A 16,000-nucleotide genomic window follows, 5' to 3' on the forward strand; every position below is an offset into this window, starting at 1 on the left:
CGTCTGACTTATGAAAAGTTGTAATATGATTAAAAAGTGTTTCATTTGCATGCTTTTTAAGAAAACTGAATGGATAGTAATTACTTTTCCACTTCACTTTCCAGCACACATTCAGCAGAGAATTTGAAGATGGCTTTCTAAGTAGAGATTTGATACTTTTTCACCGTGTCAGTAAGTGAAGGCAGTTTGCCTCTGCAGCTCAGTTAAAAACACATAAACAGCATGTGCCCATGCTTTTACATTCATCAGTCCAGAGTCATGAAGGGCCAAATCTAATTGCAGCTCTTGAAGTCTGTTCATCGTGTCTGGTCCACTCTGCTCTGCGGGGTGCTATAACGACTTCTCTTTGTGTTTGATGTCAACAAGCCATCACTTATTAACTGATTGATTCATTTTTTTGCCGCTGTTGTGATGTCAGGGTGGTATTTCTACTATCTAATAGCCAGACAAAATCAGTGAACAACTGATTGGGTTATTTTGGATTGTTATGATTGGTGTGGGCCCCTTCAGTGCCATAAAGCATGCATATTAATTTTCAATCAATTCAGTGTTGATTGTTTTTTTTACAATGTGCAAATATAAAAGAAAGATTTTGTTATTTTAAAGCGCACAGTAATTGACCGGGACTTTATCAAGAGCTTGAAACAAGTAGTGGATGTGTGCTGCTCAAAACAAAAGCCCAAACGAATGCAAATTTGAAATATATCTCAAAGGATCTTAACTGGGTTCAAGTTAAAGTTCAAATATGTCTTCTTGGCTATTTACTTCCTGCAGTATCACTTTAGTGCTCGTCCATCAGTTTGCAAGTTGTTCAAGGTTTCTGCTCTTTCAGCCAGCTTTGCAAAATAAAAGGTGAGCAGAGTGCAGAAAAACTTAGAGGGATGCTTACTGTGTGCATTATTTGTCTACACGGAGCTCATGTCAGACTGCAGGACATCCTGAGTCTGCTCTGTTGAGAGTGTGATGATGAGCTTCATCATCACACTCTGGCTCATCCCCCTGTTTGGCTGGCATGACTGTGCAAATGTTGGGATTAATTAAACCTTCCAAATTACTTCCCAATGTTGGAAGAAATTATCTTTGTTTGTGTTCCTTCTTGTGAAGTGTTTGATCGTGTTAGGACTGTACTTTGTTATGCTGGATTTCTCTGGATTCATCTTCCTCTGTTTACCCATCAGGGATAAAAAAACAACACCCCCCTTCCTCCAGCAATGTAGAAGAGACAATTTGATCTCACTATCTAAGAGTTGAGAGCATACACATTTTACAAACAGCTTTTATTCGGCTGGAGAACAAACTGCATGCTTTAGTAGCACGGACTGTACGGCAAACAACAACTGGAATCCAATAAAGCTGTGATGTGAGGATAAACAGCCCCGCAGTAAACATATTATCTCCCACAAATGATGCAGCCCTCATCCCCTTTTTTCTTATTGAACTGAAGATATGCTGCTTTATACTGATGGTGGCACATGACTGCAGGACTTCTTTTTTTGATGTATTCTGTCTTTAGGAGCGTCTTGTAAACTTTAAATCTCTGGGATGGAAGTCTATTCAAGTTTTGAAAGATTTCTCTCTTATACAGACCATGACCATAAGTGTTATATTGATGGACTGCTCAGTGTGGCTTGTACATTTCTTAATATTTTAATGGTGCTCAGGTCAAACACTAATAGTACCAAATGTTATTCTTAAGGCATCCTTCATATAAGAAAGAAATGCAGACTACATCAGACATGATGAACGTTGAAACAAGAATCAAGTGTTAGAATAAGGAGACAAAGCAGCACCTCTTATTTCTTTGCTGTTCTTGTGCATGCATTAAAGCAGGGCACACACTATAAGTTAATCAGGGCAATTTTGGACCTGATTCCCTTCACCCGGCAAAAGTCAGCAGGGCCTATTTATTGATGTAGTGTCCTGCACGATTTTCCTGTGAGGTGTGAGGTGTGTTCAGAGCAAGTGGCAACCTCCGGTTTTGAAATATGAAGCTCATGTAGAAGTGTTAAAAACTGCAGTTCATTGAGTGTCCAGCTTGAAGTTGGCTGCAGAAACACCAGAAACCACATACACACCCATTCAAAAAAGACGATCATTACAGCAGAAATAAACATGTTTACAACCTGGTTCAAAAACACGGTTTGGGTCTGAGTAGCTTATTTCAATTCAATTCAATTCAATTTGCTTTATTGGCATGAACAAAGACATGTTGTTGCCAAAGCACATACGATGTATACACATACATTACATATATATTCATTACATATTATATTCATTACATATATATTCATTAGATATTATATATTACATGTTTTATACGCATTAAAACAATGGTGTCACCCATACAGCATATCTCAATGGCCTCACTTGATGCGGTATGCTCATAAAACCTTCACCTAAAATCAGATATTATGGGATTATTGAATTAATATTTTTTCTCTTTCTGCATACATTGTACGGGGGTTTGAATTTTTCTGTAAGTTGTTATTTTTGAAGATATTGAACGTAGAAGTGTTGCCTAATAAGGGCATGGCTGACATGATTGACAGGCGGGAACCCTGTAGCTGTTAGTGAAAAGGCTAAAGGCCCACCTCTTTACCTCACAGAAGCTCAGATGAAGATAGGTTTAGTACACCATTTCAATATGGCACCCGCCAACGATATAGGGCTTCAGAAACAGATGTGTGATGTCAAGGATACTACGTCCATTTATTATACAGTCTATGATTCAGAGTGATATTACACCCTACAATCTACTCAGGAGACAATTGGGGCACACTGATTTAAAATTGTAAATATTAAACATGTTCAATATTTATGATTAGATATCCTATAGTGTGGGGGGAAGTCAGATGACAGTTGAGCACACACTCTGAGGATTGTGACACGGAGCGGAACGACAGCCAATCTGAAAGCAGGCTGAATAGAGAAGGAGGCACATCAAAGATAATAGTATACAGCATTATATAAACTTTGATGTTCATCAGAATTGGAGGACCAACTTGTTGATTAATGGCACCAACACATGTATTTATACAACCTTTTAAAAGATACAACAGTCGAACTGAGAAGGAGATGTGATGGAGTTTGGCTGCACCAGGTACAGCAGCTGGAAGCGTTTAGCTTGACAACCTTGAAGCCGTTCGCTATGTTTGTTTACTCTAAAGTCACATTTGACTTAGAGAGATTTTGCGAGATTTCCTGTGTTGACAGTGTCGACTCTAGTCGTTGGTGAATGGAATCTGTAAGTATGTGGTGTGCTGAGTCAGTCATTTAATTACTCACAACACACTCCAAGAACAAAACTGTTCAGTCTTTCATTGATTGCAGTGATGTGTGGGGTCTCTAACATTTAAAACATCTGTAAAGGTTTTAAAATCTTTTAGTGTGGGACAGGCTTAAAAAATCTCATCCTGTCGTCTTCTATCAGTCAGATGTAGGACTCCCTAAACAGGATTTTTTCTGCTGAGCATGTAGGTAAGGGCTGTTACGGTGGTGTAAAGTGTAAATTGCTGTTTGACACCAACCCAGTGGTGATAGTGACAGCTTTAAAACCACAGTATTTCAATCAGGAGAGACACAATTTGAATATTAAAGGTTATTTATTACAACTGAGTGAATGATGAAACTTGACAGAAATCTTCGGCGTAAGGACTCCATCGGGATAATTTTGTGAGCGTAGGATGTGTGAATTTGGCAGCAGAAGAAATCCCCCTAGAGTCCAGACACTGGTGGTGGTGGTTGATGAATTCCAGGAATTGAAGACTTTGCAGAGACTAGGTGGAGATGGGGAGGTGGAGGGGTGCGCGCCATCAATGCAAGAAGGAACTAGCTGGAGAGAGAGATACGCTTGAAAAGACAGCAGAAAGTTGATAGGCTGGTGATAAGGGCGTGCCACTGAGCTATTGGATGACAGCCGCCGCTGATTAACCAATGACAGCTCCGGAGCGTGAAGCTGGAAGCGGGTGAGCTATTGAACGAGGGGGAGGAGAGTTAAACAACTGCTGTGATTGCTTTTATAGTCTTCCTGTCTGAACTTTTGCTAGAGCTACGTAAGAATAAGCAGTATTATTTCTGTTGATTTTGATCACTTTTGCATGTCACATAAAGGCATCAGTTTAAATTTGAACAGATACAACCTCCTCATTGAGGCTTTAAAATGTTTAACATGCAAAGATAAGTCATATCTGACTTTTTGAACAGCAGTTTATAAAAAGTCTGCATCAGTGAAATCATAAATGAACTTCAAACCCCTCCTCAGTCAGTGTTGTCTCTCTGTGTCTAACCTTAAGCCACAGAGCACATAACTTGTACATTTACACACATCTATCTGGTAACTGCCCGGCTAACTCAGTGTTTTATTTTTTTTATTATTCTTACCCGCTGAGCTGCTCAGCCGAAGCAGCTTGGGCGGCTCAACCGAGGGGATCAAGAGCCCCAGAATAGTCTCTGAGAGTGTTTTACTCATTCAGCTCCCCCAAAGAGATTTTTTTTCATCCTGTGTGAGGGCTGAAAGCAGTGACCTTCAAAGCACATTCTCGCTTCTCTGATCTTTAGGCTCCCGTCTCTCCGTGCCACATTTTTTGACAATGATGATACTACAAGTGTGAACGTTCCTCCACATTTCTATATATTGTGAGCTCTTTTTTTTCTCTCTCTCTTTGCTTCTCTCTCTCTCCCTTTCAGTCACACAGGATTTCTTCGGAGTTCACAGGCAGGCTGCAGATCAGAATGAAGGTGTTTCCCACTCTGCACTGTGCCAGAGCACAATCAGAGACTTGAAAACCTTCTTGTACTCAATGGATATTAACGCTGTTCTCAGATAAATGTGAAAGGTATCGTAGCAGTCATTAGATGTGACATTTCTATGATGTAAATCACTCTGATTAGAAATTTCAACTTCACTCCCAGATGGACTCTAAATAGAGTGATCTGATTAAGATGTGTCTGTACATGCATCAAGCTCTTAATGAGAATAAACCATTTTGACAAACGCAGAGTTTTTCCTGCTGGTTTGATGCACCAAAAACAGTAGAAGAAGAAACTATTGTGCCTGTCTCTGTTCTTACAAAACACAGCTGTCGCCATGTCATTGTACATAACATGCAACATAAAGTAAAAGTGTCTTTGCACGCCTTCATATTGGTCCTCCGCACGCCTCTCGCTGTGCACGAGAGATTTCATTCTCCTCCTGTCTCGTGTCTAGGATTCTGGATGCCTGTCTTTTATTTATTTATTTGTTCTATTGAGACGTTCAACAATCCTGACTTCTTTCAAAGTCTCAAATGTAAAAACTTGCATTGGCTACAGACAAGTTTTGCTGTCTCCTGCAGAGTTTCTGTCCATTATGGCAATAACAAAAGCAGGAAGTCTTCACGTCACCTCATGTGGTGCAGGCGTGTGCTGTAAGAATAACTTTATCTCAACATGAGAGAAGATCAGAATTAAGATTCTGAACAAAATTTCTTTCTGACTGGATCGGACCACCCGCTACTGATAGAAGGGTTTATTTGAAGTATTTCTATTCTGATCATTGGTGGTCCATGTAAACACAGCTACAGTGATACAACTCAAAACATTATTTTTTCATGTAGAGGAGTTCACTACTAATATTTGAGGATATCAGACATAAATACTTGATCCAAACTGGAACTTATACTTCACAATGAGAATAAAAAAGGACCTTTACACTTTTTAATAAAGGCATGTTGCAGATTAAAATGTACCCTCTAAAATTGCTACAAAACACTGTGAAATTATTTCTGTGTTAGGATTTTTCAGTACTGAAGTTTAGGTTTGGTACATTTCATGCATAAAAAGAAACAATCATGGCAAACCATTTTGTCAAGGCACATGCTCCCCGCACGGTGTGTGATAATTAGGTTTAACACATGACTCACAATAATTATCACATCTGAAATGAACGTGTTAATTTTATTATTTATTTTAAGTTATCCTTTGGGGCATTTTTGCCTTTATTGGATAGGAAAGCTGGAGAGAGACGGGAAATGTGGGGAGGAGAGAGAGGGGGAAGACGTGCAGCAAATGATAGAGGTTGGGAGTCGAGCCTGTGACCGCTGTGATGCGGACTCTAGCCTCTGTGTATGGTGCATGCGCTTAGACCGTTAGGCCAACTGTGCCCCAGCATGTTCATTTTTTCACAGTTTGCTTTTTTTGTCCCTTTTGGCACACCATAGTTATGTTGCTGTTCCCACTGCTGCAGGGATGAAAACACCCCTCCTCTTTTAAATTGTACATTGCGCTTTCAAAAGCTTCCAGGCAGCTCAGTTGACAAGTCACAAGTAATCTGCACTTTGTGCCAAACAGAATTAAAATATCCCACCTACCACCAAAGCATACAGGTGCAGTTTATCACACTGCTGCTGTCAGTGTGTAACGGCAGTAACTGGACGCCCTCAGAATGGCATGTTGTCACTTATCATGTGCCCTACTGTCACAGGGAACAACAGTTTCACGCATACAGGACCTGTATGAAACAGAGAGAGCAACAAAACTGGAACTCCTGAAAACTGCAAGCGCTGTCACAATAACCAGGGATTATTGGACGTCAGTGAGTTATTAAAGTGATCTCAGAATAACTGCACATCATATTAACATTATACATTTTGTAAATGCACTGCTGCATATTTCTTAATGTGTAACAGTGTTAAATAAAGATAAACTCTATTTCACAGAATAAACGCTTTGAAGCTTCATCCTACCTCTGAGTCATGGTTTTAGACCTCACTGGTGTAGCAGTGCAGCATTTGTATTCAAATTCTGCAATTTGTCCTGATTAAAAATATTCGTTTGACAGCCCCAATGAAGATCAGTAAGGTCCTTCATCGGCCCATCAGTGATACGCTTTGGGTCTCCATGAAAACTTTGCATGAAATTGGCCCCCATTTGGTTTCCCAGATGATCCCAGATGAGGTTATGTCAATAGTTGAGGAAAACATGGAGACAGTCCTGTTTCTTTCATCCCCCAAGCTTGTTACCATAGCACCCTGTCCAGTGAATGTCCCAGTTTGAAATATGCGTGTGTGTTTTCACACCACAGGAGGTATTCTATTCCCTAAGGCAAGACATATAAATGCTATTAAGAGCACATTTCATAAGGGCATGCTTTCTTAGGAAACCTATTATGTGTAAAAGTGTCACATCAGGAGGTGTTAATCAACCGTGTTGATGGGAGTAAAAGGTTGGAGGAGTCTTTCTGTCTGTTTACCTCTGATTTCAGCAGCTTTTGGCTCAGTCTGAACCCAGGGGCAGGTGATGGTGCTCTGAGGGGGCATTACTGGTCTAAAGAGCGCACTGGGTTTACTTGCCTTTCCATCACAGCACCATCGGGGGATGTGAGAATAGATTTGTGTGTTTTTTTGACAGGATTTTAAATGATTTGTTAAAGTAACAGCCTTTGATTTCGGCGGCTTCGGAAAGCAGTCCGTAAATGTCCAACCCTCCTTCTTCACTTCATTACTGTGTTTGTTATGGCCTGCCACTGTGTCACCGGCTTCTTTATACGAAGAGTTAACTGAGATTCTTTTTAAGCAGCAATTCATTCCAACCTGCCCATTTTGATTACTGCATTTCAAGACACCTTTGGTGAAAAGCGTCTCGGAGGGAAACTGCAAAATAAAAAAAAGGGGGAAAGCTTGTTCTGATTTGTGCGATCTTCCTCACACAATCAGGCACAATCACAGAGATTGTGTCACGCTGGAAGAACTGACGCCCTTCAAACTGTTGGGGTTCAGTCTCTGTGATTTCACAGACAATAGGGCATATCAAACAAATCACCCTGATTCATGGTGGAAAACAGAAACCGCTGGCCATTACAAGCTGTTATGAGTGAATACTGGAACTGCTGGGAACAGCGGGGTCATTAAGCTGGATTAATGGACATCGTGAAGGTCACATCAAAGAAAACTGTTAGAAGAGCATTTCCTGGGAACAATAAGCTGATACTCATTTACACTGAGACTGATCATTTGTGCGAACTTGGGACTCTAAATGCTGATTTGAAGGTGAATTTATCCTTGTACTTTTCTCTTTGGTCCATTCTGTCCTTTAAGACTGAAACTGTCTTGACTGAAACCCTTGGTTGTTACTAATGTTTGGTCCATTTTGTCTTCCCCTTTGTCTCCTTTTTCTTAACAGTTATTTTTTGGCCTTTGCCTTTATTTGTGGTGCAGTGAAGACAGACCAGAAAAATATGGTGCAAAGAGTGTGATGATATTCATCATAGAGCGGAGAGTCATGGGGCCTATGCAGTGATGACTAAACCTATGTACATGGCATGCGCACTCCAACCCCTGAGCTAAATTGTCACCCCTTTCTGATAATTAGGGATGCACCATGTTGGACTCTTGCCAATCTAAATACATCATTCCCCTGCAGAAGCCTTCAGTCTTCTGCCACGCTTAAAAGCTGTTTATCAAGAGCAATGAATTCAGTGATTTTCTTGTTAAGCTCTATTATCTTTTGGAGGTCGCTGCTATATTTTAGCCAAATCACTGAAGTAGAGACTGCTGACAGGTATTCTCTGACGTTGGTGCTTTGTTGTGCCTACTGTTCAGAAACTCTTAATGCTTGACGGTTTGACGGTTTTTTGAGATGCACAATTAAACCGGTGGAGTTAGAGGAGTATTGTTTTGCTCCTCCTTGCATCACTTGTACTTTATACGCATTGCAAATAGCTCATTTGCTGTCTCTTTCTGACACTTCTAAATACTTCCATTCAGCCAGCATTTTGAAACTCATTGTTGGTGCACGCAAGCTGACAATATGTGTGCATCATTAATGCGTCACTGTATCAGCCAAAAAAATATCCATGGACACTTATATATCTTCCAATACCAATAATTAACTTTTTCTATCTGACCCTGATTATTCATGCTGATAAAATCATGCATCCCTGATCATTTGAATCATATTAAGTATTTATGACCCAAGCACTGAGACCGCTGTGAGGACCATACTAGGTTTTATTCTTAGTATTCATTCTATTGTCAAATGAATCAGATCTTTTTCTGCTTTGATGAGAGCCCTTGATGCTCTGAGCCTGAAAGTATCTACACAATACACATTTGTGATAATAGACATAGTGCCATATGTTGGAAACTTACTGTATTACTTCTCCTACACTGTTCAACACGCTTCACATGTTTGAAGATAGTCTTAGTCTGACATATAATAATAATTCATGGAATTTATATAGCGCTTTTCTAAGTACTCAAAGTCACTTTACATAAGGTAAAAATAAAAAATAAAACATATAAATAAAACAAAACAGGGACAGAGGTGGGGCAGGGAGAGGGGTCATGTGTTGTATGCTTTTTGGAACAGGTAGGTCTTGAGGTGGTTTTTGAATGATTGAAGTGAGTCAGAGTCACGGATGTGTGGAGGGAGAGAGTTCCAGAGAGTGGGGGCAGCGATGGCAAAGGCTCTGTCCCCCAAGGTGCAGGGCTTGGACTTGGTGATAGGGGACAGGAGGTTGGCATCTGATGATCTGAGGCGGATCATCAGAGGCCCTGATATCCAGGGCCTGATCTACCAGTTTGGCAAATGCCCCCCTAAAAGTGCTTTACCACCTCAAAATGTATGGCTGGTCAAAAATGTTCAAGCACAAAATGTACATTTATGAGCACAGATTAATGCAGCGGGTGAATGAAAGGTAATTAGTCCCGATATCAGACAGAGGTGGTAATGGAAACCAAGCTTTTGTGGCTTCATTAATTTGCTTGGTTTCAATTACAAATAACATCTCACAGGTAAAACTATTTACCTTTACTGTTTAGGCAGCATTACCAGATACCGCCCCGCCCCACATTGCCGCCCCTGGACATATCTATACTAATGTTGTACATATACACGATACAGTAAATCATACCACCTACTGGTCCACAATCACACCTGCAGCACACCCTAATGGGCAAAAGCCTGGCAGGACCTGTTCAACAACCCTTGTGTCTTGAGTTATCTCTTAAACACTGGTCAATCCCATCAGTACCCCCAGAGCCAAAACAACTCATCAGTGAGAAAGAGACAGAGCCGCTGCAGTGTTTCAAAGTAAGTGTAAACATTCAAGGACTGAAGAGCTGCTGTGAGCTAGCATAAACTTTGTGACAGAGATGTAACTGAGTCTCACCCTCAGTTCATGATAACCCATGCTAGAAGTGTCTCTCTCCAAACATCTACATCTTGACTTTCCCTGACTTCAGCTTTTGATACTTCTCACTGCAAAGTAGGGCTGCACAGTGAATACCAATATCATTGTTATGGTGATATGAGTGCTGCAATAACTATTTTTTTTGTAAACAAGCCATCTTTTCTCACTCAACATAGTTGCATATTACCTGTTGAATGGAGGCTTGAGGTTATGTTTTTGCACCATTCTGATGCAGTCAGATGAAGCTCAAGTGAGTTATCAGCAACACTCAGATTGATTGGCGCCAATTTAGTGGTTAAAAAAATGGCATTTTTGATATACTATGGACTCAAGAAGAACATGCTGTAACACATGTACTGTATAACACATGAAGAGCAGCAGATATATAGATAATTGAACAATTCAATAGATATGTTGAACAATGTTATCGTGCATAGCATATTTTTCATATCATACAGGCCTGCTGCAAAGCAAGACTACACCTGGTTGTAGTCAGTCTTGTATACACTGCTTTACCTGACATTAAAGCTGCTGTTGGTAGTCGTGATATAAACATCAGTTCAGAGAGAGATTTCGATTGCCAACACTAACACCTGCCCACAAAAGATCGTTGTGCACGTTCTATGAGGAAGTAGTGGCTTCCCAGCTAATCAGGGCAACGTAGTGGGGCTGCCACTCGACCAATCAGGACGGAGGATTGGAGATTAGCTATGATTGGTCCGTCATAACGGGAACAAAGGGAATAATAACATTGCTTTATACAAAGGTATTGGAAAACACAGAGATTTTGCAATAGTCTCAAATTACTTTACTTACCAATGAGTACCGATGGGTATTATGTCCTTTTCTCCAAACCCAGCAGAAAAAAAGTGTAGTTTTTGACACCCTTCCTACTAACAGCAGCTTTAAGTGAGGTTGCATGAGATCACATGAGGTGGTATGTTGCTTACTCTGGCTCACATAATGATCCTTGTGGTATTGTCTAGTGAGGGAGTTGTACCATTATTGTGATTTTATGTAATGCTTTTAGACTCAGTCTCAGCCCAGTCTTGTGAACAATTGCTAAAGGAAGAACATTTTAATTAAAAAGACATTCAGCATTATTAGATATTGTCCAATCTTGTGTCTCCAATTCAAAAATAAATCTACAAAAAACTCTTATCAAGCTCATAGCTCTAACCACTAACTGTGGATAGCTCAGGGTGACGTCTTCCAGTCTGGATGAACTTTTAAACTTTAATATTGAAGCTCAGGAAGGTTGAAGACTCGCTCTGGCTGTTTTGGCGAACATTTATAGCTCAGCAAGTATCCTACAGACCAGTGACATAATTCCACTGAGTGTTAATTAGAGTAGGATCCCTGCTAGCTGCAAAAAGTTAGCCTCACAGTAGCACCTATTATATCATGAAATTTCCAGGTCAATTGCTATAAAATGTATCAATCAAGAAGTATCACTGCTCAGAGACTGCAGGGACTGGGCTTCTCCTGTCAAACTAAAGCAGACAGTTAATATCTACCACTCATCTCTCATTTTATTGCAATAAGGCCGAGGACACACAAGAGAACTGTTAGGCCAATTTGGAGAAAATGTGCCCATCTTGCAAACTGTGGGGGAGAAATACGGCAGATTCATTGGAACCAATGATATGCAAATAAGATCTTAATATCTGATCTAATCTTAACCACCCCAATTGACTTTTCCTGATAATATCAAATGTTTTGACTTGTCTAATCCACCATCAGCATAAGTCCTGAGCTGTGTGCGGATCAGAGACTTGCTGACAGGCTGCAAGAGCTCAGTTTGCGCTGAAGTGAGGCACAGCGAGAGGAGTGTTACTGTTTGCCTCTGTTGTTGTTTTGATTGAAATTACTGGATCATGAGATTACAGGGCCTGATCTGAAAGGCGTATCAGGAGTCAGTGGGATAATCTCATATCATTAAGCCTGCATAGTGAGCATATTTACAGCTGCGACACAAAATAATCAGCAAAATAGTCACTCTGTGATGCAATGCATAGTTAAATGTGTCCTAATGTGTCCCCAGCCTCATATTACAGCACTCGGCTGTCACGCTGCAGTTGGCTCCAAAGCAGTCTTAAATATGTTGACGGATGAGTTTTACATAACAGACTAATAATTGTTATCTTTTTTTTCTTCTTTTATTTTTCTGCAGAGATTGAAAAGCATGAAGGGGATGATGTGAGAAAAGACGGAGACATGAAGAAATACCTTGATATCATCAGCAATAAAAATATCAAGCTCTCTGAAAGAGTCCTCATTCCAATCCAACAGTATCCAAAGGTAAGAGACTAACCAACACAGGACTTCCAGTGCTTCCTGAGCTTCAATATTAAAGTTTAAAAGTTCATCCAGACTACAGGAGGGTTAAGCTGATATGGGGTTAGGGTTACCTGTCCCCCCACCCCCCACTGAAATGAGTCTGGTTTTGGCCCTCATTTGGCTCGTTTCCACCAAGCGGTCTGGTATGGATCAGTACAGTTTGGTACGGGCCAGATCGGTAACGCCTGTTCCTGTTTGCGTTTCCACAGCCAACCATGCCCTACTTTGTGGGCGGCGTGTAAGCCGAAAGCCGATAGCCACGCGGCTATGTAATAGCATGACGTCATGGCAGTGCGACACAGTGTACTCTGCTAATAAATGCAACGAAGAAGAAAAACGTGAGGAAAGACTGCACCTCCACGGTCGACAATGGAACCCTGTTTCTTGACGCCATTTTCCAAACAAAAAAAAGTTATCTTCCCGAAGTCCACTGGAGATCTAAACATGGCGGGGTTATGTGTTGTTCTTCATTACCGCTGTCGCATGGGAAGTGATGATTCTTTCGACCAATCAATGGACTGCAGTGTTTCTAGCTCCACCTTCTGGGGTCGGATCAGTATGTCTGGCACCACAACAGAACGGTACCAAAAAGTGGGACGGTACGGCTCGGTAATTTGGGGACCTGTCCCGGTTTTAGTCAATGCAAACGCCACAAAATGCGTGCCGTACCGAGACGAACCGAACTGAACCGCTTGGTGGAAACGGGGCTATTGGGTGCCAATCTTCAGCCCAAGCAGCAGCTTTTGATGCTGAAAAATGAAGCTAATGTAAATCTGCAAAAAAACTGGAGTTAGATAAGATAAGATAAGATACTCTTTTATTCGTCCTGCAACGGGGAAATTCATGGAGTTACAGCAGCAAACAAAAAGGTGTACAGTACAAGAATTTCAACAAGAATACATATATAGATAATAAATGTCCATCAGAGACGACAGCTTGGCCATAATTCTCCTGTCAGCCACCACTTCCACAGGATCCAGGACTGAGCTGGCCTTCTTCCCCAGTTAGTTCAGTCTTGCTCTCCTGTATCCTGTCCGCCCACAGCAGGTGAAATCCTTCCAATGTGGCGGTCATGTCCGGTGGTAGCTCTGTTAGCATGATGCTACTCTGGTGCTGGGTTAGCTCGTCCACCTTATCGTAGATAGATCTTACATTCCCCATACCGGTGGGTGGAAGGACAGGTCGATGTCGTCTTATTTAGCTTGCATCTAAGTACCAGCACGTCGTCCTTGCCTCCTTCTCCTCAGCTCACAGGGAACATCGGGCCTAGCATCGTTTAGTATCAACATGCTACGGGCTGCTAACAGCTGATCTCGTATGTAAACAATGTTACCATGGATACACGCAGGATCTCCGGACACACACAGGAACAAAAATAGCAAAAAAACCACTGCAGACGTAGCCAGTTTGGTGTCTATGGCCAACAAATGAGTCATTAAAAGTCATGACAGGCTCCAAATACAAACATAACTAAACAGATATGAAAAAAAGTTGAAAAAAGAACAACAAAGAGAGAGCTGCTGCAACAAGCAGCCACTCGAGCGGCGCTAAGCAACGAAAAAAAAAAGTTCCTCAAGTGACAACTTGAGACTGGCTGCAAAGGCCAAGGAATCCCCATTAACATCCATGTCCATCCATTTAAACATGTTTACAGCCTGGTTCAAAATAAAGTTTTAATCTGAACAGCTCATTTCTCATTTCTAAACTCTTGGGGAAGGGTTGTATCCTTTTTCATAGCTCATCCATTCTGAAGATATTAAGACTAAGAGTTTTCCATAGATTTGTATAATTAGAAGCGTGACTGACAGGTGGACACATTGCAGCTGTTTGCCAGGAGGCTTCATGCCCGCCTTACCTCCACCTCTTCTTCTCTTTCTCGGTTGACTGAAAATTTGATTGAATCAGTATTTCCGCCATCGTTTGGCTTCAGAAATCAATGGTTCTTGTCACAGAGTACATCCCTGTTTTATACAGTCTGTAGTTCCACCCAGATTATCTGTCAGACTCATATGGGCCAGCATAATCATTCTAAACATTTTGGATATCTAGGATTTAAATCTGGATAATATTGTCAGTGCTTTTATAGAAGAGCCTCTACAGCCAGTGAGAGGGAAGGACAGAAGGCAACTAAGCACCTTACTGTACTGTAATTGCAAGGAACAGCACGAACAGGAGACATTAAAGGGAGAATCTTACTTCCAGCTGAAGAACAGATGAACGTTGATCAGTCTCCCCTGAAACTTTGTACAAGATCTTTTAGTTTCCTGCTTTTGGCTCAATTCTTATTGCAAAGCATCACCACACCAGGTTGTAGCCAGGTCCCAACTTGCTTTCTTTTGGTAAACATGACTATTTAAAAAAATCTCCTGTAGTGAATGATGGACATGTTTTTTCTCTTCCTGGAGAAGTAAGAGAAGAATATCTCTGAGGCTTTTTCTTCTGTGTGTGATACAAACCGGATATTAAATTGCTTAGGATTTGAAATCTCCTGCAGTCTTTGCCTCACAGGCACCTGAGAAACAAACTGAACCCCTTCAAGGTCTTACGTTTATCATCTGGGGAAAGAAACTGACCGTCGACTGACTGACGTATGCATTTAAAAGAAAATAACTTCACAGCTAAATTCAGGAGTAGAAAGGCTGCTTTGAAAGAACACTGAGCGTGTGTGTGTGTGTGTGAGTTATATTGTTTTATTAAATGTGGTTGTCCATCATAAGACAGGTCCTCTTAGTCCGCTCCACCCTGTGCACAATACTTTTTTGTCACCACCTAAAATCCCACTGAGCCTCAAACAGGCTAATAGAAAGTCATCAGACATGTCTGCTTTATTTTGACGTAGTCATCAAAAAAACAAGTTTTTGCTGGACTAAAGCACCCAAGGGTACAGAGAGGAACAGTGACCATAAATCACCGTGTGACACAGTACACGTTGTTGTGAGTTATGCAATGTCAGTTTGAAATGTTGCCTAATGAGGCTGCTCCATCAGACACACAGCTGCTTGTGGAGAACCAAAAAGCTTTGGTGCCACTGTAATCAGAGAAACCTGCTCCACTGAGTGTGCATTCATACACACACACACACGCAACAGGCAGCTGAAAGTAACGCTGGACAATCATGGCATTCGTGCAGCAATGCAGATTGCACCAGAACATTAATGGTTTACCCATTCATACACCTGTTCAGCAGGTGCTGTAGGAAGCACAGATATACCTGTGGCTGACAACCGTACCAGTGCCATATCACAAGCACATACTAAAACGGACTATCAATCAATAAATCAATCTTTATTTGTATAGCGCCAAATCCCAGCAAACGTTATCTCAACAGAGCAGGTCTAGACCACTGTATATCAAATTATGAACAGTGACCCAACTTCAAGACAGGGTAAGACTCAGTCTGACCCCACCTTAATCCATCATGAGCATTGCACATCGCAGTATTTAGCTAGTTACAGTGGCAAGGAAAAACTTCCTTTTAACAGGCAGAAACCT

General features: G+C 41.1%; 1 protein-coding gene across 5 annotated transcripts in view; it reads left to right on the forward strand.

Annotated features, from left to right (window-relative positions):
* The window catches only part of khdrbs2 (KH domain containing, RNA binding, signal transduction associated 2), a 128,484-nt gene that overhangs the window by 13,301 nt on the left and 99,183 nt on the right, over positions 1–16,000 (forward strand). For all 5 annotated transcript variants that reach the window (XR_004630937.1, XR_004630938.1, XR_004630939.1 and 2 more), the window contains exon 2: positions 12,342–12,469. Coding sequence is in view for 1 of the 5 variants with exons in the window: in XM_034681220.1 (XP_034537111.1) it covers positions 12,342–12,469 (128 nt within the window). In the remaining 4 variants the exon portion in view is untranslated. The remainder of the gene's footprint in view (positions 1–12,341; positions 12,470–16,000) is intronic.

This window comes from Notolabrus celidotus, chromosome 4, assembly GCF_009762535.1.
Source record: "Notolabrus celidotus isolate fNotCel1 chromosome 4, fNotCel1.pri, whole genome shotgun sequence".
In the NCBI taxonomy this organism is placed as follows: domain Eukaryota; kingdom Metazoa; phylum Chordata; class Actinopteri; order Labriformes; family Labridae; genus Notolabrus; species Notolabrus celidotus.